Source organism: Ictalurus punctatus, chromosome 20 (genome assembly GCF_001660625.3).
Source record: "Ictalurus punctatus breed USDA103 chromosome 20, Coco_2.0, whole genome shotgun sequence".
Classification (NCBI taxonomy): Eukaryota; Metazoa; Chordata; class Actinopteri; order Siluriformes; family Ictaluridae; genus Ictalurus; species Ictalurus punctatus.
Genome location: NC_030435.2, coordinates 8,086,662 through 8,111,335, shown reverse-complemented (window position 1 = coordinate 8,111,335; position 24,674 = coordinate 8,086,662). Strand labels below are relative to the sequence as shown.

General features: G+C 36.4%; 1 protein-coding gene across 1 annotated transcript in view; it reads right to left on the bottom strand.

Annotated features, from left to right (window-relative positions):
- Positions 1 to 1,037: 1,037 nt before the first annotated feature.
- The window catches only part of kcnq3 (potassium voltage-gated channel, KQT-like subfamily, member 3), a 50,721-nt gene continuing 27,084 nt past the window's right edge, over positions 1,038 to 24,674 (bottom strand). The window contains exons 5-15 of the mRNA XM_017495082.3: positions 24,240 to 24,410; positions 21,728 to 21,838; positions 19,795 to 19,890; positions 16,191 to 16,285; positions 14,423 to 14,449; positions 10,151 to 10,386; positions 9,578 to 9,683; positions 8,704 to 8,835; positions 8,374 to 8,469; positions 4,668 to 4,752; positions 1,038 to 4,533 (exon numbers count right to left, since the gene is read on the bottom strand). Coding sequence (XP_017350571.1) covers positions 3,973 to 4,533; positions 4,668 to 4,752; positions 8,374 to 8,469; positions 8,704 to 8,835; positions 9,578 to 9,683; positions 10,151 to 10,386; positions 14,423 to 14,449; positions 16,191 to 16,285; positions 19,795 to 19,890; positions 21,728 to 21,838; positions 24,240 to 24,410 — 1,716 coding nt within the window. The 3' untranslated portion in view covers positions 1,038 to 3,972. The remainder of the gene's footprint in view (positions 4,534 to 4,667; positions 4,753 to 8,373; positions 8,470 to 8,703; positions 8,836 to 9,577; positions 9,684 to 10,150; positions 10,387 to 14,422; positions 14,450 to 16,190; positions 16,286 to 19,794; positions 19,891 to 21,727; positions 21,839 to 24,239; positions 24,411 to 24,674) is intronic.

Here is a 24,674-nt window from a genome sequence, read left to right as displayed (position 1 = left end):
AGTGGACCTTGCAACAGGATAATGATCACACACGAGCAAATCCACCAAGGAATGGCTCAAAAGAAGATTCCATCCCATCTTTACTTCTGAGAGACTCTGCCTGTCTAAGATACTCTTTTTATACCCAATCATGTTACTGACTTGGTGCCAATTAACCTAATTAGTTGCACTTGGAATTGGGAACTTTATTAATAGGTTTCAAAGATGATAAAATATTCGCTTGCAGGATATGTAAAAAAAGCCAACAATTTCCATGGGGTGTACTTATTTTTTACATGTCTGTGTATATATATATATATATATATATATATATATATATATATATATATATATATATATATATATATATATTATATATATATATATATATATATATATATATATATATATATATATATATATATATATAAAACAAGACAGTCATATGTAGGAAACAGTTAAATGTTCTCATGTTTATCAATGTATACATAAAATATGCAACCCGCAATTTCTATGGTCATACTGTTAAACTTGACCAGACATGTATAATGTTATGGGTAGCCATTTTGCACAAGTCATTAGGTCTGATGATTTCTTCACATCTTTGTATAATAAGGAAGATATTGGACCAATTTACAAGATTATCATGTATATGAATGACAGGAAAAACAATTTAACAACTTCCTTGGTCCACCTTCCACAATCTAAACATACAGCTCTAGCTTTACTGGCTCTTGCACTCAGAATATGAGGCATATGTGTTCCCTTAATTATTCAATTTGGTGAACTCTTTCCCTATGTTCCCTGTTCCAATATCCCACTAGTCTTGTTATGCTCCTCCATTCCACATACACTCTATTAAACACATTGAAAGCTGGTCAACACCAAAGATAGAAGCTACAGCTTACACAATTGCAAACTGAAAAAACGTTGAACCTTTATGAGACATTGATAGGGCTGTACAGCATATACAGTGGGGGAAATAAGTATTGAATGCGTCAAGATTGTTTTCAGTAAATATATTTCCAATGAGGTTATTCACATGAAATTTTCACCAGACATCAAGGTTAACTCAAGAAATCCGCAAATATAAATAATTCAAAACATTAAAATCCATAAATAAAGTTCAATACTTTTTTCCTGTCATTCCACTTTATTACACATAACTTAATTTATGGATTTCAATGTTTGGATTTCATTACATGTGTGAATTTCTTCAATTAATACCAAGGTCTGGTGAAAATTTCATGTGAATAGCCTCATTGGAAATATATTTACTGAAAAAATGTTGACACGTTCAATACTTATTTTCCCCACTGTATCTACATCTTGACAATTCCTTTTTATTTTTTCATTCCCAGGATTTTGTGAAGATTTAAATTTTGAATGACTGTGCATTTTTGGGAAAATAAGTTCAACCAAAGACCTAATTGGATACATTTTTATTAATAACTGGTGCAATGTAACATAAAAAATTAAGACATCTGCACATTGTTTCTGTAAGTCAATCTATTAAACTGGTGCAGACCAGGATATAAATAAAAAGTGTATTCTTTAAAAACTTGGAATGAAGAGCTCAGAAGGCCACTAGTGTAAACTCCTCTAATCTGCAAATAAAAAAAGGAACAAAATGTGATTGGCTGTAGCCTAGTAAAACAAATGTATAATTTGTGGAGCAAATGGATGACTGGCTGGTCTATTCACAAACAAAATATGTGGCTATAAGGAACCTGTACTCCAGAATGGCAAGGCACAAATAATGAATAGCAGTCATTAGTCAGTGATGGCAGGCTGTTTGTGAGTTTACAGTACATGGGTGTGGTCAGTGTGTGAGTTATCAAAATTCAAGCACATTCACACGCACACACACACACACACACACACACACACACACACACACACACACATAGGCACACATGCATGAAAGAAAGAAAGAAAGAAAGAAAGAAAGAAAGAAAGAAAGAAAGAAAGAAAGAAAGAAAGAAAGAAAATAGTCAGAGTAAAAGAAAATGTTGTTAAGCATTCAGGAATTATCATTTTTATCTTCTGTAACCAGAAATAATGCTTATCTCTTTAAAGCTATGATATACTTAGAGTGTTTACAAACATATCAGCATATATATAGATCATAAATATCAATAACTGTATTAATGAAATTTTATTTTAAAAAGTCATTTTTTCTTTTTTCATAATTGACATTATTGTTTAATGTAATTCTGCTAATAGCAGAAGCAGAAATATTGAAGCTCTTCCTATGTATTTTAGTGCACATTTTGAGTATTGGGCCCCAAGAAGATAGCAGTACATAAAACTTTCTATGGGGCCACGTTACTGAATTATATCATATTTCCTACTTTAACTATTCAGCAAATCACCAAAATCAAGTCTAAGTATATAAATCGTGGCTGTACAAGTCTTGGTTTTACATATTCAAACTTTTAGTCCTGTTAAAGATCATACATGCTCGCTTACTCTAGGACTGACTGAATTTCAAGCTGATATTTTGATTATACAATGTTCATAATGAGGTCAAAATGATGATATAGTTTTAGAAGGGAATGCATAAATTAACAGTACACTGTTGACTATTTGACTGTAGACTATTCTGCAGCAAGGTTTACCCATTTTTAGTCAAAGAAAAAACACCTGATGTGGTTTAGTTAGCTAGAGTTTGTTGTGTTTTGCAATAATAAAAAAAAGCATGATTTAGATTGATTGGTTGGATAATAATAATAATAATAATAATAATAATAATAATAATAATAATAATAATAATAATAATAATAATAATAATAAATTCAGTCTAATAGTAAACCATGTGATTGTCAAAAACTTTCAGGGAACTTCATAAGCAATCACATGGCTATACTACAGGTTTTAATTCTTATTTGCATCCCATTACAAAATCCATGAGACATACTAAGTTTTTAATAATTAGCCATTGGCACATATTGTCTTTGAATCTGAGAATTATACACTTTTACACAAAAATTTCCTTCTACAAGTCATTTTAAGTAACTTTATAGGAAGACTTCTACATGTTCTAAATTATTGAGAGTGGCTACTTGAGGTGGTCAGATGGGCCCTAACTGGCTCCCAGTAGAGCTGGCAGAGTACCTTCACATAATAGTATAAGTTAAAACTAACAGAGTGGCTAAAAGTGACCACACTCAGTGTCAACAACCTGAAATTACTTGTGCAGATGATGTATGCTAACTATAGATTCCAGAACTAACATTCTTTGTGCTGGCAGTTGTGAAAGCTGTGAAAGTCAATTAACCATGGTACAGATTCCAAGGTGAGTAGCTGGGCTATAAGTCATGTGGACAAAGCAGCATTGGGGTGACTCTGGTCTAGTCACCCCAATACACAATATGTGTACTCTGAGACGTCCAGGGAAGTGCACTTGGTAATGATCAAGATGTGACATGGTAACAGACATTTACATAAACAGCCAATTAAATTATAACAAATACTCTGCATTTCAAAAGAAACATAAAATAAGTGCAAAACAATAGGAAAATATAATGACCATTAACTGTTTTAAGGATGAGTGCCATGCAGTCCATGCATATGAAGAAAACCAGATGGTTGTAAATATAAAAATAAGTGTACAAAAATGGCATAGCATTTGGTTTTCTTTCTTTTTTTTTTCATTAATTTTTTTTTAACAGAATTTTCCATTTGCTATAACCCCTTCTTGGTCTGCACTTGTGCAATGTCTACCACTAAAGACAAAAAGATAAAACGCATGCATTCCATGCAGTGCTCCTAGCTTTGCAGCGGTAAAGCATGTTGATATATTTTTATATATATTCCATTAATAACAATATTGTCTTCGTGTGTAAGTGTGTATATTTGTGTGCTGTACAGAGTCTGCAGTTTAAAAAAAAACAAACAAAAAAAAAACAGTTTATGTACTGTTACCTTTGCATTTATGTAAGTGTGTGTGTGCGTGTGTGTGTGTGTGTGTGTGTGTGTGTGTGTGTGATATCAAGGTGGGGTGATCCACACTTCCTCTGTAGGGAACACATCTCCAGTAGAGGACAGTGGAGCCTGCCCACTTGGGGTGAATGGTTCAGTGTCTGTATCTGTCTCACCCTCTGCTAAATATTGGCATTCATGACCCCAGCTCAACCTTGCCATGACTCCTGACCCATTGCCTGTGATCTCCTCTCTCTCAGCAGAGATGCTGAAGCCGCTGGGTGATCGCTCTAGCTCCTCATGTGTGACAGACAGCAATGACAGTGGTGTGCCTGCCCTCTGGTCCAAATACAGCTGTTCAGATAGTTCAAAGTGAGAGTTAGGGGAGTGGCTTGGCAGTGGGCTGATGGGTAGAACAGTGGGGCGGGGTGGGTTTGTGTGTGAAAGTGTGTGAGAGTGTATGTAGTATTGGCTGTAGGGAACAGGTGGGGCATAGGTGCAGTACACTCGGTCTCCACTGATACTGACAGTGACATCACTGCGCTCCATGGTAATGGGGGCGGGAGGTGTGAAGTCATACTGCATGTGCATGTCCACCAGGAAGTCAAGTTTCTTCTCCATGTCTGTCACCTGCATCAATGGCAACAAACTAATAACTTTCCTTGAAAAATAGCCTTAACATCTTAATGGTAAATAAAAGCATCTCATCTCAAATATGAAACAGATCCATAAAGATCTGTAAGATGGGATGAGCAGGAAGATACCTGTCTCTCTACCCGCACAAATCTGCCCATCAGGCTTTGGTCTTCAGTATCAGGCAGGCCTGCTTTAGCCAGATAACCCTCATGTCTGAGAGAGAGAGAGAGAAAGAGGGAGTGGAGATTTTGATAATAATAATAATAATAATAATAATAATAATAATAATAATAATAATGTTGTTATTATTATTATTATTATTATTATTATTATTATAAGCCATCATGCTTGAAATCATGTACATTACTAACTAGCCAAGTCAACTTGGTTGCCAGCCACGCCCCTAAATCTAAGCAACTGCAGCGTATATCTGAATTGCAACTCCAATATTTGTTATCTCCACTACTTCTGCATTAGACTTCTCATTAATATTACATTGAATGTCACTGAAATATGCTGGATGATAAAAGCAGCTCTTTGTTTTTAGGAGCTAACAGCAAAACCTGAGCATCTGTTTGTGATAATTTATGTTTGAGAAAATGATCTCCTATTGAATGCCATTTTAACTGTGCTTAGCCATTTTAACCATTAACTTCCCCTGAGAATAACATGCATAGACTATAAACAAACTAGCATCAAAATCACTAAGCAGATCACAAATATTTTAATACAAACATAGTTCATGTTTTTCAGGGTGAACTATTCATTTGTGAGCTATATTTTCATGCAGGCACATCTGTAGTGTGAGGGTTAACACCAGGGTAGTTTGTGTTCTGCAGTGAAGCAAGCTGCTCAGGCGTGGGTGGAGCAGATCAACAGAGGGCAGTGACTTTGAAAATCTGCCTGCGCAGTGGTATTTTCAAATCCATTTTGGCCTAAATATCCCACCTGTATTAATGCAAATGCAAGACAAAACAATATTTTCCAATATTTTTTCCTTCAAGCAGTCCTGTCCCATTTCTTACAGGTTTGTTCCTTTTTATGACACACTACTTCAACTGCTGGTATTATTTTATCCATAACAATTAAGAACATAGAACTACTATATGTGGATTAGACAGATGTGTCATTATGCACAAATAATTTTTCATCTTTCATCTTAAATAATTTTTAATTTTACATAAATGCTTTTATGCTACATTATTTTGTAGAATATTTCACCCAAAAATGCAATCTGCTTTATTACCCTGTTAAAGGCAATTGCTTGTTTTAATTGGGCTGATCTAGATGCTATTTAATAATTGCTGAGAGCGCTACTCAAGAGAAACCTGTCAACTTGAACTACATACAATTCCAATAATCTGAATGAACTGTCCAGTATCTTTAACACATGCATATCGGGATCTGAATATAGATAAGACTACCAGTATTTTTGACAAACCTTTTAAAGTTATGTCATTTTATCAACCAGTTGCTATATCTTAAATTAACAGCTTTATCTAAATAGAAATACTAGTTCATGCATTCATCACCACTAGATTAGATTACTGTAATGCCTTATTGTCTGGATGTTCCAGTAGGAATATAAACAAACTCCAGTTAGTCCAGAATGCAGCTGCTAGAGTCCTAACTAGAACTAGAAGATACGACCATATCACACCAATATTATCAATACTGCATTGGCTCCCAGTGGAATCCCGCATTAACTATAAAATACTTTTATTAGCCTATAAAGCACTAAACGGTCTCGCGCCACAATATCTAAGCGACCTTTTGGTTTTCTATGATCTGCCACGCCTACTTAGATCAAAAGATGCAGGCTATTTGACGGTACCTCGAATAGTGAAGGCTACAGCAGAGGGGAGAGCTTTCGCTTTTAGAGCCCCACTGTTATGGAACAGTCTTCCTATTAGTGTTCGGGAATCAGACACAGTCTCAGTGTTTAAGTCTAGGCTTAAAACGTATTTGTTTACTCAAGCCTATCCTGACTAGACTTTCTATTATACTAATTCCCAGTCCTAATAATCTTTTCTCTCCCTCTCTCCTTCTGCCGAGTCACACGATTTTATGGAGATACTAGAGATCCAGATCCTTTCTGCCTCTGGATGGAGCTCAAATCTTCTCCAATTCAAGACTGCTGGGACTACGGCTGCTCCTAAGGCCATACAGACTTATAAGTCAATAATGAACTTTTTCACATTATCTGTTGTTACCCAGATGAGGATGGGTTCCCTTCTGAGTCGGGTTCCTCTCAAGTTTCTAACTCTTAAAACATCTTAGGGAGTTTTTCCTTGCCACCGTCGCCACTCAGTGGCTTGCTCAGTTGGGATAAATTCGCACCTTTAATATCTGTATACCGTGTTGATATTTCTGTAAAGCTGCTTTGACACAATGTCTATTGTAAAAAGCGCTATACAAATAAAATTGAATTGAATTGAAATCTATAAATTTTAGGTGCAAACCGGTCAGCCACATTTTCCTTTACTTTAGAACATTAGGTTGCAGTGACACAACTGTTCTTCCAAAACAATTAATAATAAACTAAAATAATAAATAATATTGTGACTGATAATATAATGTTTATAATCTTTAGTGGGTTACTTTAGCACATAATGTTTATAATTATGTGTAATACAATTATGTTGTGTTTGTAATAATATATGCAAAAAAATGGAAATATGTTTGCAGATAATCATTAGATGTACAGTTGTGATCACATTTTGATATACTGTATTTCCCAGATAGACATGCTATGCTTCACTTCTACTACTATCACTTGTTCAGCATAGCCTAATTCAATTCCATTCAAATGAGTTTGTATAGAGCCTATTCTTTATGACTATTGTTTGCGTATGGAGTATGCCATAACAGAGAGGGATCACTCCACTACGCTTGGTTCATTTTCTGGAAACATGTAGCTAGTTAGTTAATGGGCATACAGTAATCCATATAACATTGGATTAAATATTATAATTCTTGTCATCAATACTTATTTGATATTGGCTGACAGTAGCTATTAGGTTAAAAACCTGAGATCAGATATCATGCTCCACTGAAACAATTTCCACTTTTTGATAATTCACTACTTCATTGCATTAATTGAACAGAAAATATTCAGAAACTATCACTCCTGACCAGGAGTGATAGTTAACTTAACCAACTAGGTAATCAACAACAACAACAACAAAAGATGAGCTGCCCACCATTATGTATGCTTACATTGTTGCTTAAAGTTTTGGATGTCAACAAAATTTTATTTCCATTTTGCACAGGTTACAAATAAATGTGTATCTATAACCTTGTAAACATTTCATGCTCATAAAATGATAAAAGTGATAAATATAAATATTAAAGTGATAAATATTGATGTTGCCATGGATGTTGGATAGTCTTGTTTTTATCACTAGAAGAATGCATCCTCTGTAGCTGCAGTGCAATGCTGTTATTCCCAGAGAACTCTGTTCAGGAATGTGCACCTATACACGTTCGACACTAATTAGAAGCATTGAATTTGTTCTGGTCAGATACATTATACATTTATGTGTTTATACATTGCGATTTGTTTGATTTAAAAATAACATTTAACTGGTTGTGTGAAAAAGGAAAAGCATCGGTATTGTGTGACAAAACATGCTACTTGGTAAAAAAAAAAATTAAGCTTGTTACAAGAAAAGCTACATTATTGTGAAACTACAAAAATATGTAGCTAACTACTCGTCAACACTGCTATTCTGTGTGACACCAAAAAGTGGCATCAAAAATCTTTCAGTATACAGTACATGTTGGTTACATGTAACTTTCAGTAATTGTGTAATGTAATTTAAGAATTCTCACCTGGGAGACTGTTGAGATGGATAGGGGAAAGGTGTTTTGGGGGTCTTTTTATGTTTTGGAGTGAGAGGTGGACCAGGAGAAAAAATCAAATCTACTCTGTAAAGAAAGAAAAACAAAGCACAGATTTAGTTTAAGGTCACTGGAATACACGTCTCTGTCCACCCCACAGAGGTAGTAAGAAGTGTGATATAGTAATAAGTAATTAGGGCTGTCTGCACACTCCAGAAATTACATGTATGTGTGTGTGTGTGTGTGTGTGTGTGTGTGTGTGTGTGTATGAGAGAGAGAGAGAAAGAGAGAGTGTGTGTGTGTGTGTGTGTGTGTGTTTACCTTGATTGGAGGTATTTGATCCTGCAAAGCATGTCCAGGTGTCCTGCAGAGTACTGCTCTATCACATCCTTTACATCATATGGCCTTAGGGTCTCCTTAAAATGCTTTTTATTCAACAGGAATATCAGAATCCTAATAACACAAACAAGGTGCTCACAGATCTTATTTAGGTCATGCACAGTATAATTCTTAAATATTTACAATTTTTTTAAAACACTGTTGTGACTAAACAATTAAAAAAAAAAAAAAAAGATGAATAAATAAAAGTGGACCTGGATCATCAAAAATGAGAATTCATTAACTAAGACCCTGGACAATTAGCAGATTGCCATTTGCTTTTTTTCCTCCAACAGAACTGCAGATTTTATTTAAAAGGATTACAAGAGCATACTATTTCTTCTCTTCTCTTGGCTGGTATTTAACAGTTAATGACAATGGGCCGTTAATAGAAGCCCATTTGCTCCAAGAGATGACAGGCCATATAAAGAGATATTTTAGGCAGACTGCACTTGTCATTAATCTTCTGGAGTATTTGAAACATTTGGATATTATTAATGTGAGCTTGCACGCATCCACATGCGAGCGCATGATCACAGACCCATTAGTGCAGATTGAAGCGCCATGTCACTGTGGTGATTTATAATGGTCGAGGTGTGGGGGTGAGATATTTATGGAGCAGTTTTATTACTGTAGAAGGCACACACTTTTCACCTACACTGCCTCAGCTTTACTCAACTGCAAAGGGCAATACCAGGTTAATAAAAGTTGAGAAAAAATGTCCATGTGTCTGTGTGCTTTCACCTTTGTACTTACGTTGGTCCACAGTAATATATGTTTGATTTCTGTGTCTATTTGTGTAAGGATATTTGCTTACCGGACTGCTCTGATGACTAATTTAAGAGTAGGAATCATCTCCTCCATCAGGATATCAGGAGGAAAGCCTTTCTCCTCAGGGGTGGGGTCTGGCAGCCCGGCTGTATCTACAAGAAAAAATCAACAGCTAATACATATGGATCTATCTAACATTTCAGAATCTATATTCATATGTAATAAATATTACATATGAATAAATATTACATTTCATATTATATAAGCTATGTGTTTATGTTTAAAAGCAAACATGTTTGATGGACCATTTAGGTTGTAAGATGAAGCCTGATTCATTGCAACACAGATGCGATTGCCATAGTTGGTATATATAATATTTAAAGGGTGTATTCTAAATATTTCTTAATAATACTTAGTAGTTTATAGTTTTTTGAAAAAAAACAAAACAAAAAAAAAACAACCCAAAAACATTACCTTAAATGTACAAAAATAAATAAAATTAAAAAAATAAAATTCTCTTTTTAATAACAGTTTCTGAAAAAGACAGCGTTTGTGCCATGGGGTTGTCTTCACACTCCAGAAAGTGTGTGTGTGTGTGTGTGTGTGTGTGTGTGTGTACCCTCTGAACTCTGTCTAAGAGAGTAAGCTTTCATTCTGAACGCAGTCCTGAATCTCTCTCTGTTGCTGAAGCCAGCAGGTTTTGCCTCTTTAGATGGACTCTCTTCAGCCACCTCTGCTGGTCCACCATTCCCTGCTCCACTCCCAGGATTCCCAGCAGGCATCATAAGCCAGCCTCTCACTGAAGATGGTCGTGGCGTGGGCAGCCGCACACGATCCAGCAGAGTCAGCTTCTGACTGAGACACACAGGGATACAGCACTGTTTAATTCCTTATCGAAGGGCCTGGTAGTGTCTCGTCTGCTCCAGTCTGCTCATGAAAAGGATATGAGACGGAGAAAGTATATTAAGTAAAAGAACAGTGACATGAAATAAGAGAAAAATCAGCATGGTAGAGAGAATTGATACCTGCAAACATAATTTTTAAGAATTCTTACTCAATTATAAAAATGATCAGAATACTGAGTGATTCTCATCTCAATAGGGTGCATAACAAAATTTTGATAGATTGCAATTGTCAATATACAACAGCGCTGGTGAAATCTCAAAGCAGATGGATAACACAGGAACCTGTATTAAGAAAGCGTGTTGTTATTTAACAAAGAAAAATGTATAATTGTTGATATGATGGAGTTTTATGTAAGTAGAAATTTATATAGCATTTACGGAACGACTCTTAAGTCCAGGTGTCAGTGTTTTGTAACAGCCAGTCAGTTTTCCGACGTGGAAGAGGAGTTTGCACTTTCTGGTTTCTCTGTAACATGACAAGCTGTGTTTTTTTTAGGTTTATTTTTGTCTTTTGAACTTCAAGAGAGAGAAAAACAAGAGGATGGTGAGAGAAAGAATGTTTACAGCTGCTATAAAGTAAATGATAACAGGAACTAACTTGTCTTGCAGACCTTCCATAACATGGAATGTAATTATAATTTTTTAAAAACCATGACATTTCATTCATTAATAAATAAACTGTTTAAATCTTTGGTAAATTGTTGTGGAAAACCCCAGCAATTCTTTTCCTATAACAGCACAACTCAACATGTGTTATTCCTTATATATGGCCAGTTAAAAGCTGTAATCTGATCCACCAAATGAATTAAGAATCTGTGATGATCTAACTTAAAATGATCTTGTCTACTGTCATTCAATAGAAAGATTTGGAGAGGAAAAAAATGACTAGTCGCTGTTATTCCACTAGAGGACAATATAGTGCAAACCTCAGGTTTATAAACTCATCTATTGACAAAAGGATAGAAAGGAAGTAGAATCGAAGACTATGTATGCTACTCTGCATCAGAGTGGAGGTGCTAGAGATTTTACTTGATTGGTCTGGTGGTGTTCCATGAGTGATGATATTTAGTATCCATTGGGACGGTGCACTGTGTGCATCACTTCTTTTGTATGTGTTCGCCACATAAAGTTACACTTCCTAGAACGAACTACTACAGTAATTTTAGTGACATCATAAGTGGACAGGGCAAATGATAATTTCAGGAATATAACTTTTGACTTAAAATATTAAAGCTTGTCACAAGGGAAGAAGAAGAAGTATGTTTGCTATTTTCACTGGAAACACCTTTTAATGGGAATGTACAAATTAAAGTGAGTGTGGCTTCTTCGGATTCTATTTCCACTAGAAGAGCAAAAATAAACAGAACATTTGGCCATATTGTGTCTGAAATGTCACTTACTCTATATTAATTTCTTGTTTGTAGAACTGTTTTAAAAGCAATATCGCACTTGCTAATGTGTGGTTATACTGAATATCGGCACAGCTGTGATTCGCCATTTCTAATCAGCTGATATTCAGTATAACCACTCTCTTGCTTGTTGCTTAATTACATAACCCGTATTATTAATCTTTTAATTCTCCCCTTTTCTGTGGGTACATTTTCTATAAAAGTGAAATATATGAAAAATAGAGAGATTTAGATCACAGTTTAATATTAATATTTATGTCAATACATTTTAATGTTTATTCTTTTATATATATGTATTAATATTAATATTAATTTTTGTATTAGTGTGATACCATATATCAAATGGTGGAGTAAGCTTTTTGTCTTTTATTGTAATGTTAAATGTTTCTGTGATTTTAGTATTCATGCTTTTACTGACTGCCTCATCCCCCCATGTACTCACCGCTCTGTTTCCCCATCACCTCCTCCCTACATGCTTTGTTTATTTGCAGGGCACTTGTTATGTCCTGTCAGCACTTCATATATCATGTGTGCAAGTCCCGGAGTTATTTCATCTCACTGTGTACTGTACATTGCACTGTATATGGTTGATATAACAGAATATACCTATTTGATTTAACAAAATATCACCTCACACTCCTCCTACAGGGGGTTGGAGGTGTGATTTTAAAGGAAACACTAAAAGATGGGGCAGTATTTGTGTTAATTTTTCAAATTATCCAATACAGCTTTTACCTAAATCACTGACTATACTTTTAATTTAAACGTAGGATAATGTTATTACTGTTACTGTGCAGATATGTCTATACACCATAAAGATACAGAAAGTGAGAGAGACAGAGAGAGAGACAGAGAGAGAGAGAGAGAGAGAGAGAGAGAGAGAGAGAGAGAGAGAGAGCACTGCATATTGAATTTTTTATTCTTTTTAAATGTCAGAATGGTCACATGGACTAAAACTGTTACACCGCTAGTGTACTTTGCCTTGATCATTTAACAGACCTTTAAAAACTGGTTAATCCTTCAGCACAACTCTCTCACACAAGCACATCTATACACACTGCCTGCAGGAGAAACCAGATACTCTTCTCTGAGAAAATATCCCAAAACAACTAAGGGCATTCTGTATTGTTCAATCCCTTAGGACAGACCCTTAGACACACACACACACACACACACACACACACACACACACACACACACACACACACACACACACACACACACACACACACACACACACACACACACACACACACACACACACACACACACACACACACATATACACACACAAAAAAAAAACACACACACAGAGAGATCTCTCCTGAGTGCTGTGAAAAGCAGGTGATTGTGCTGGTGAGAGAAGCTTTAAGGAGACATAGACTGTCTTCTGAGACAGATCAGACAGAATTACAACTGATTACCATTCAGTTTGAGAAGACACTTTCCCACACACACAGAAAATCACTTCTCACGGAGCTTGAATCATCTATAGACAAATGGTGTACTTTGATGTGTGTGTGTGTGTGTGTGTGTGTGTGTGTGTGTGTGTGTGTGTGTGTGTGTGTGTGTGTGTGTGTGTGTGTGTGTGTGTGTGTGTGTGTGTGTGTGTGTGTGTGTATAGGTGGGGCATATAAGAGAACTGCAACTGAAAGAAGGGTGAAGACAGACAGGAAGAGAATCAACACAAAGCAGTCACCTGTAACGCATTCACACTGAAGGAATAAATGCAGGAATAAAAGAGTGAATGATCATTAAAATGAATGTCACATCCAAAAGTATGTGTGTGTGTGTGTGCGTGTGTGTGTGTGTTGGTCTAGTTTCTCCATTAATGGACAGTGATAATGTCAGACAAAAGTTCCCAGATTTCCCAGCTTTTGTGTGTGTGTGTGTGTGTGTGAGAGAGAGAGAGTGTCTATTTTGTGAGTAAGAGAGAGCAGTAACTTGATAATTAAGAGAACACAGATTACAACACAAAGGTGAGGCAATTCGACCATGCAGAACTCTGCACACTCCTACCATGTCTCGTCTCTTCTCTTTCTCTCGCTCTCTCTCTCTCTTTCTTCCACATACTTCACACAATCCACTGCATTTAATATATACGCAGTGGTGGGTCAGTGTCTATGTCCAGGACAAATACTATATGAAATCTCTTCCCCACAATGTAACTCACACACACACACGTCCCTTATAGTGATGCTTTAACTGTCAGACCATCTATCATCCATGAAATACTACTCCAGACATCTCTCATCAATCCATGACTAAGACAGATATACCATCAATTTCTCTGCGCCATAATTTTTCATTGGACCACAATTCTTTCTTTCCTAATGACTTCAGAAAGACGTCATACATTGTGATGGTCTGCACACCCTAATGACTGTGCTCATTACACAGAAGGATGGGATCTTCACTAGAACCCTCACACATAACAATGGATGTTATGCCTGCAGTGGTAGAATAATGGCAGCATTTATTGGGAGTTATTTAAAGAAACACATTATACAGGCACATTAATCTCATGCTTTATACCAGCTATAATAAGAAGAAGACAGGGTAAGAGATGAATCTTACCTTGCAATCGCTTCCAGATTTTCTTTCCTTTAGATAAAAGAAAACATACTTGGGATTAGCAAGCAAGTCACTTTCTGAGAATAGGTCAACACCTACATGCAGAAACACATGCACACACAAAGGAATTTATATATAATCATAATCAGAAAAGTGCTTTATCATAGGGAAGATAAGCAAGCACAGTTGTAACACCCTTGATTCTCTGAATGCATGCATTTATAGAGATAAATATAGAGTCATAACCATGACTTCATTGCATCCGTATACAAGCATGCCATTTCAACATGGCTCTTGCTAAAAATATTTGTAAGGTATTTATGAAAAAAAAATTAAAAAATAAAAACAAAAAACTCATTTTGTTTTGGTATAGTTTTCAATTTCTGCACATGCTGCTCCTTTTTGCAAGGCTGTGAGAAAACATGAGTGTGACCTGCAGTACAACTATAACATCTGTTACTGTTATAAACTACATCTTACTTCAGTGGGTCTCAGACTGTTAAGGGATTGAACTGAGATAGAAATGATGTGCAGATGCTAATTTCTACGCTTAAAAGGATGAACTGCAATTGATGCAGAGCTCATAAAAATCATAAAAAAAAATCTTACAATTATAATTAAACCATAGTTGCCATATTTCATACCATAGTAATCACAGTTACTATGAAATGAACAGAAAAAATGAAAAAATGACAAATAAAACAAAAGCTCTCATTATTAGGTTTCCTGGTGGACTAGTGGCTTTCATGCGGTGCAGGGAACCAACCCCAGCCACTGGAGGGTTGCCTGAGTCAGTGTACTCTCAGTGCCAGTGCCAAGCCCAGAAAATGGCGAGGGTTGCATCAGGAAGGCCATCCAGTGTAAAACTTGTGCCAGATTCAATATGCAAATGGGTGGTCTGCTGGAGAGATCCCGAAATGGGAGCAGCCGAAAAAGGGGGCAGGGCGGGGCTCTTTGGGGGGAGTAGGGGGGCGATACTAAGCTCTCATTACCAGTCAATACTAATACATTTTTAAATGGGTGATTGTTCTGTGTGTGTCTCCACATGTGCATAACTGACATCAAATGATACTGTATATTGTAATTATTTAATATTTTCCATACTACCCTTAAATATGTCATTCTCAGTAATAAATGTATGATGGTTTAATTAGCTTTTTGACCCACACAATTTTACAATTGTGCCACTTCCAATTAATACATATTTACCTATTATTTACTGTAAATTAAAGTAATACCAAAGTACATTTATGCCATTTGGCAGATGCCCTTATCTCATTTATATAAAAGAACAGTTGAGGTTTAAGGACCTTGCTCAAGGGCCCACTGGTGGCAGTTTGGTGGTGGTGGGGTTTGAACTCACAACCTCCTGCTCAGAAATGCAGTGGCATTTCTACAATTGCTCTAATACCACTGTAATTGCAGATACTTAATATTAGTACATATATTCTGTGTCTATATGGACCCCCAGTCCACACACATTCAGTACCTCATTGTAAACTCCTGGGAGAGTTGGAGATGGAAATTCAAATGCAAAATAACTATAAGACAATGTCTTATAGACGATTATAAGCAAAATCGACATAAATCACAAAATGGCAAATGAAAATAATGAAAAAAAAGAAAAAAAAAACATAGGCTAAATGGAGCTACAGTAAGTAATTCCACATGGCATGAAACTAAATGTGAATGATCAAAAAATAAAGAGAGTGTGTGTGTGTGTCTGTGTGTGTCTGTGTGTCTCTGTGTGTTCAGAGCTTACTGTATGTACCTGAAGCATGGCAGAGAGATCACTGTTTCGTAGAATCTCCATGTTGCTGTAAGGTCTTCTCTGACTGGATTAGTAGCATAGTATCGCCAGGCTGACTGGAATCAAAAAGAGTGATGTAACATCTCAAACATTATAATACATGTCCAATCACAGATTTATTTCTACAACACACTCAAACTTATCCTGATGATTGAAAAAGTTCAGAAATTCAGAAACACATTCTTTAAACAGTGGTGTAGATTTCATTTTGGCTCACACCCCCTCATGTAGCCCATCATGTAATTAATGTTTTGTATTAAAGATATATTAAACATAAAAAAATTACTCCCCATTCAAACACTGAGCTGTGGCCATGCATCTCCCCCACCAAATCAACACCTACAGTTCTTTCCAAAAGTACTGGAACTGTTAGGCCAATTCTATTTTTATTCAATGTACATTGAAGACATTTCGGTTTGAGATGAAAAGATAAATATGAGACGATAGATCAGCGTTCATGTCCTCGTACTTACAGTTGCGGTCGGAAGTATACATACGCTCATCTTGGACATGAATGTCATGGCAATATTGTGCTTTCAATAATTTCTTTAGAAATTTTTGTTTCTGGGGCAGAATGATTGTACAACACACATCTTTAATAATAAAAAAAAACAAGAATTTGGTTCACAAGTTTTAATTCATTTCGGGTTTTCTGTAATCAACACAGGACCAAATTTATACATACAAGGTCAAAAATATACATACAAACACTTAGATTATTAATTCAGTGGTGCTGAAAGTTTTAAAATGTCCTTTAATTTGCCAAGACTAAGGCCTCTTAATTTCTTGTTAGCGATCATGATTGACTACAGCTGGCAGCTTCTCTGTGCCAACATAAAAAGCGTTTGTTTGACAGCACTCACTGGATTGACCAACACACAGTACTATGGGAAAGTCCAAGGAGCACAGTGTAGATCTGAAAATGAGGATGGTGGATTTACATAAGTCAGGAATGTCCTTTAGAGCCATTTATAAACAATTGTTGATTCCAAGATCATCAGTTCAAACAACTGTACATAAGTACAGCTTATTGGGAAGTGTAGCCACTTTGCCAAGGTTTGGAAGAAGACCCAAACTGTCAACCTCAGCTGAGAGGAAATTGGTTCGGATGGTCAGGAAAAACCCAGGAACCACTAAGGCACAGGCCTGCCATGAACTGCAAGCTGCTGGAACATCAGTGTCACTGTCTACAGTGAGTTTTACATCACCATGGACTGAAAGGCTGCCGTTCAAGAAGGAAGCCCCTGCTCCAAAATCGATCCCTGTCTAAGTTTGTGGCTGACCATAAGAACAAAGAAAAAGTTTTATGGTCAGATGAGACAAAGATAAAGTTTTACGGTCAGATGAGACACAGATTGAGTTGTGTGGCCACAATTACCAGAGGTATGTTTGGAGGAGTAAAGAACGCTGTACCAACTGTTAAGCATGGTGGTGGTAGCATTATGCTCTAGGGCTGTTTTGCTGCCAGTGGAACTGGTGCACTGCACAGGGGATGGAATAATGAAGAAGGAGGACTACCTTAGAATTATTCAGCATACTCTCAAACCATCAGCCAGACGTTTGAAACTTGGACAAAAATGGGTGTTCCAACCGGACAATGACCCCAAACACACATCAAAGCTGGTTGTGGAATGAATAAAGCAAGCTAACATTAAGCTTTTGGAATGGCCTTCCCAAAGTCCTGATCTCAACCCTATCGAAAATTTGTGGACTGTGCTTAAAAGTCGAGTCAGGACCAGGGAACCAACAAATGTCACTGAAAAAGAACAGTTCAAAGAAATTATTGAAAGCCCAATATTGCCATGACATTCATGTTCATGAAGACTGAATGTAAACTTCCGACCGTAACTGTACATCCAGATGTGTTAAACAACTTAGAACATGGTACCTTTTGTTTGAACCCACCCATTTTTTCAAGTGATCAAAAATATTGGAACGTGTTACACACAGGTGTTTCTTACTGCCAGGTGTGCTCTATTAAATTAATTGTTTAAAGAATTATTTTAGATAAACCAACACAAAGACCAGAGAGCTGTGTATGGGGGGAAAAACAGGCCATTTTAAAGCTTAAAAAAGGGAAAATCTATTGCATAAGCATTAGGCATAGCCAATACAACAATTTGGAATGAGAAAGAAACCACTAGTGTACTAACAAATAGACATGGAACAGGCCGGCCAAGGAAAACAACAGCAGTTGATAACAGAAACATTGTGAGATCTGTTAAGAAAAACCTAAAAACAACAGTCAGTGACATCACCAACAACTTTCACAGAACAGGGGTGAATGTATCACAATCCATCGTTTGAAGAAGACTTAAAGTTTAAAAATATAGAGGCCATGCCACAAGATGCAAATCACTAATGAGCAGTAAGAATCAGAATGCCAGATTGGAATTTGTAAAGAAATACAGACTTGAGCCACAAATATTCTGGAACCAAGATTAACCTCTACCAAAGTGATGGACAGGCCAAAGTGTGGAGAAAGAATGGATCTGCTCCATATAAGCTCATCAGTCAAGCAAGGAGGTGGTAGCATCATGGCTTGGGCTTGCATGGCTGCTTCTAGAACAGGCTCAATAATCTGTCTTCCAATTCAGAGAAATGCATCCAGTCTAATTGGGAGCTACTTCATCATACAGTAAAATGCCCCCCCCCCCCCCCCCCCCCCAATTTAAAATAGATAAATAAATAAAATAAAATAAAATAAAATAAAATAAAATAAAATAATAAGAATAATAATAACTACAGCTGAAAGAAGCTGCAGTTAATGCTTGGAAAAGCAACACAAAAGAAAAATGCACAAGTTTGCTGATGTTAGTGGGTCACTGGCTTGAAGTGGTTATTGCAAGTAAGGGACTTGCAACCAAATATTAAGTGTTATTTACTTTTATTTACTTTTTTCTCACCTAAAAATTGGGTGGTCTGCCACCAAACTTATTTAACACATCCAGATGTAGATATCACCCAAGAAAAGCTGAAATTCCAGTCTATCGTCTCATATTCATATTTTGAGATCAAACCCAAATGTCTTCACTGTATAGCGAAACAATAGAATTTGCCCTGAATAGGCCTTGCGGTTCCAATACTTTTGGATTTGACTGTGTGCTTTAAATAAACCAACAGACTGCTGCAGTCACACAATTATCACATAAAAGATACAGTCCCATAATTAGTATGATTAGTTGAGAGAATTCCTGTATGGTGTATAATGCTAATTATAAAGAGTCTTTATTGATCACATATACGTTACAGCACACTGAAATTCTTTTCTTTACATACCCCAGCATGTCAGGTATGCTGGTCAGAGCTCTGCATCAGCCATGACACCCCCAGAGCAGAGAGAGTTGCCTAATATTGGCAGCTTAGCAGAGCTGGGGCTTGAACCTCTGAGCTTCTGATTAGTAACCCAGAGCCTTAACCACCAAGCCACAACTGCTCTGGATAACACTCCAAGGTTTACAGTGTGGTATGTGTGACTGCTTTATTGTGTAGTGTGTAACGGTGTAGTGCATGATTAACTGAGAGGGTTACTGTGTGTTATGTGAGTTGCAAGATGAAAACTTACTTGTATGAGTCCAGCTGCAGGGTGCCTGCGTTTCTCAAAATGTTTCTGCCTATGCTGCTCCTGAACTTTAAGAGCCAAACCAGAACCCAAAATACCCTGCAGAGAAAACCAATCACACATAATAAAAAGCAAGTGTTTGTCTTTAGCTGTAAAAATTTTTTGAAAAACCCAAGATTAGAAAAGGATGCTATTTTCTACTGAATTTCATTTGTTTTATTTTCCACAATTCTACTGTCTCAACCAGATGACATGTGAACCTGTATCGCAAGCAAAGAAAATAATAATAAATGTGGGCCTTCAATTTGTATCTGTATAAGTTACTGACTCATTTGTTTTTGTATCTGGAAACGTAGACACAGCCAAAAAAAGAAAGAAAAAAAAAGAGAAAAGAAGTCTGAGCAAGGAAACCAGTACCAGCTGAATAAGATAAAATGTCATATTTACAGTTAAATTATATTACAGTGAAGCTGAGATCACTTTATGGTAATCTGAAGTCATAGCCTGGGTTTCATCCAGTATATTAACTCATGTACAACCAAAGAGAGTATAGGTTGCACAACTAATGATATTATACAAGCACAGTGTGTTCCAAGATCATATCTAAAGTGAGATGAAATGGAACCAACTACAGTGGTTGTTTGAATAATCCATAAATTACTGTATTATACAAAGTATTGGCCTGTTTAATACATGGGGTCTCATTTATGGAAGCATGCGCAGAAGTTCCTAATTTGGGTGTAATAAGCACCAATACACACAAGAAAGATGGTATTTATCACACATGCATATGCATAGCTGTATGCAATGGATGTTCATGAATCCCAAACATTCTAAATTGATGTGCTTGTGCATGGGCACACTTATTTGTATAAGGAAATGCTCCCAAATCACCATATATAGTAAACAACTGCTCAAGGTGCTGCTTGTTACGGATGACATGGAGATGTCAAAAGGTCTATAACGATGAACTTCACCAACAATGATGTAAAGATACGGTTTCATGTATTAGAACAAAACAAAAATGGTTTATATGGCACTTTTATGTGGTTTAAAAAATACATATTTTATGAGTACATGTGTGCATTATATTGCCCTACTCACATTTAGAAAATTTCTATGCCTGTAAATTTGTCCTTTGTGCTGTCTTTCCGCTGCCAGTTTTAGAAATGTAATGTATTGCAGTGTGATAAGTAGTGCAGTGTGACAAGAAAGCAGGTAAGTCATGTCATTATTCGACTCATACTTGGTTGAGAAATGCCAGACTTCCAATTTTAATTCAAGTCTCTTGGAAATGTACTTGTAGCTAAAAACCCTACAAATGAAATTAACTGATGATCCAGTCCTCATTCTCCACATAATTTCCAGTGGTCATCATCGCAATCAAACCTTTCATGTGCCCTTCATATTATCTTTATTTACATTCCTTCTGTGTCATCTAACTGAATCTTGTGAGCACCAAAGTCACTAATTACTCTATCAATTTTGCTTATATGATTGACAGTAAGTGAGATGGAAGTTCCTCATAATCAGTTTACCCACTATTATACTTTTCTACCACTAGGGATGTACATCCTCATGAACAAGCAAAACTTTATAAATCACATTCTAGGCAGAGTAACGTGCATATGCAGTGTTTCTGAACAAAACTACACATGTATGTGGTTGATAAATGCAACCCCTGGCCAGTGAAAAAGTAGAGGAGAAGTAACAGTTCAACTGCCCAAATTCCGTAACCCATTCTGCTTGGTTGATGACTTTTGGCAGAGCTATTTCACTATAAATCTAAGTACAAGGAGAACAAAAACAAAGGGTTGGGCCAGCACACAGCATTAATTTGAGTGCCTGTACACACTGAGCAAATGCTAAAGAGATTGGCATGATAAGAAATTGCACGCTCCCATATGTATTGTTGGCAAAATGGAGTAATACTTACCGCTGGCAAAGCAAAAAATGAAACACCAATCAAAGTGAAGGTCCCGGCAAGTAGACGTCCTGGCCATGTCTTTGGTGTCTTATCACCATAACCAATGGTTGTCAAAGTTATCTGAGACAGGGATGAATTATTACTGAGTTTCACAGTTTTCTCTCTTTTTCACATAAACAATCAGCTACCTATTTTGTACACTGATATCCTTAGGCACATTTCCAGTGTTAGTATTCTGTGTTATTGTTCATCTGTTTGGGATAGACATCTGAAAGACCTCTTTGAATGAAACAACAAAAGCCCAGTACATAGAAACATGCATGATACAACAAAAGAACACTCAAAGAACACGAATCATCAAATTTTTCAGACTTACTACTAAAACATGGTAAAAGTGTTAATATTACTAAAAATACTTACAGCATTTTTGTTGTTGGCAAGGCCAATTCATTTGTTTGTGCTATACACCAAAGACATTTGGGTTTGAGATCAAAAGATGGATTTTCATGGTATTTACACCTAAATGTGTTATAGAACAAAAAATATAGAACCTATTGTTTCAGAACACCCAATTTTTTGTTTAATTTTAGTTTAATTTAATTTTAAGTAAATTAAATTAAATAACATTTAATATTTGGTTGCATATTACTTACTTGCAATAACTGCATCAAGCTTGTGAATCACTGACATTACCAAATTAATGGATTATGACACTACCTACACCATGTTTCACAGATGAGCTTGTATGTTTTTGATCATGAGCAGATCCTTTCTTTCTCCACACTTTAGCCTTTCCATCACTTTGGTAGAGGTTAATCTTGGCTCCAGAACTTTTGTGGCTCATCTCTGTATTTCTTGCAAATTCCAATCTAGCTTTCCTATTCTTTTTCTCCCATAGACAGCTCTCTGATCTTCATGTTGGCTTATCCTTTTTAACAAAAAATATTTAACAAATACAGTGATCACAAGAAAAACTGAAGGCTCAAACCAAGAATTGATGTTTAGAGCTATTTATTGTTTAAACAATCACTCTAGCGGGACACCCCTGGATAACAAGAAACACCTGTCAGACACATGTTCAAATATTTTTGCTCACCTACATATTCATCATTTGATCTAAAACCCAAATGTCTTCAGGCTAAAGCAAAAACAATTTAATTGGCTTTACTGTTCCAATAGTTTCAGAGTGGACTGTATTCACATATACATATAAGTGATCCTGACCAGCATAAAGTGTATTCCCAATCCTCAATGATAGTTGGGCACATTAAAACTTTTTTATATATACTTTTTGGCCTGCAGTTCTATAGCGCTTTTTTAACCTTAGTCGTTCACACACACACACACACACACACAGTGTTCTTTGGATTAAAAGCCTCACCCGTTTTCCTCCATATATAGCACTGATCATTATAGCCAAACTGTTCAATGTGTCATTTGACCAGAGAACTCTCCTCCAAAAATCAGGTGATTACCTGCAAACTTCAGTCTGGCTTTTTTATGCAAGTCTTGGAGTATGGGCTTCTTTCTTCTGCGGCAGCTTTTCAGGTCATGGAGATGTACTTTCTTCATGGTCGGTGTACATTTTTGCTACCTGGTGCATCTAAGTGCTTCAGCAGTTCCTTCGTTGTAGTCTTGGGGTTCAGTTAAACATCTCAGATGTTCATTCATCAGAGATATTTTGTGCCACTTTCCTAAATGATGCAGGGTCCCAAGATTTTCTTACTACTTGCATAAAAATATTTGTACAGATGTTCATAGCACCTGCAGTTGTTTGGAAATTGCTCCTAAGGGGTAAGCAGGCTTTTGCTTGTGGTGGAGGTCTGAGGTGTTAGCTTAGTTGCTTGGATTTCTCCATGGTATCAAGGGCTAAAAGGCAGCATCTCTAAAGGTAGGCCCTTTTTACAGCGACAGGTGCACTCACCATGAACTCTTAAAGTCATTACAAACATTTCTGAAATTTTCCAGACTGTAAAGAGACAGTCAACTTGATGCAAATGTCTGACCCACTGGAATTCTGTTACAGTGAATTAAAGCTGAAATAAATGTGTGTCTAACTGTTTTAAAGTTACCTTTGATGTGAACAAAGTAGATGCCTTAATATTCTTGCCAAAAGAAGTGCATGATAATATGAAACATGGAATTGTGAAAAACTGAGAGTGAATATCTTTAGCCTAGGTGTATGTACACTTTTGGCCTCAATTGTAACTCCCACATCCTTCTGTGAGCTGTAAGTATTTTATTCACTTTAACAGTTAATTAGGAATAAATTTTAAAACAATGAACAATTAAACAAATCACTCTGTTCCAACTATTTGGGAGGAATCTGTAAATTTAGCACAGACATAAGCACTACCAATGTAGAAATGGTTTCCAAGCATACACCTATAAATTAAGTGTTTCATTTCAATAAGGTGTTTGGTGTTTTTTTTTTTTTAAAAAAAACAAACAAACTGGTACCGTAGGGGTGTTTGTGTTTAATAAAGCATGTGTGCTTATAAAGTTTGTTTTCCAATCTTACCAGTCCCCACCACAGTGCATCAGCATAGGTGTCAAAGTCCTGGGCAGGTGTTGGGGTGCCATCTTCATCATTGGGTATTGTCATCAAGACAACATCCTTCTCCACCAGGTAGACCAGGAAGGAGGACAGGATAAGAGACAGGAAGCCAATATACCATGCAGTGATCAGTTCCTGATACAGAGAGACACACATGTACAGCCAGTCAATAGTCTCCCGGTATCTTTTAAAATTATTTTAAAACTGGAAATATGTTTAAGCAATGTTTACTGTATGTCATGATTTGCATTAACCTTGTAATTGTAATCTGTAACCTTAAATTGTAATTTTCACATTTACTAATGTTTTTACAATGAGCCTCAGCACATGCCACTGCCATATGAATAAAATGTCACAGTTGCAAAGGCAAGAGGATATCAACATATTGTACCCAAGGTG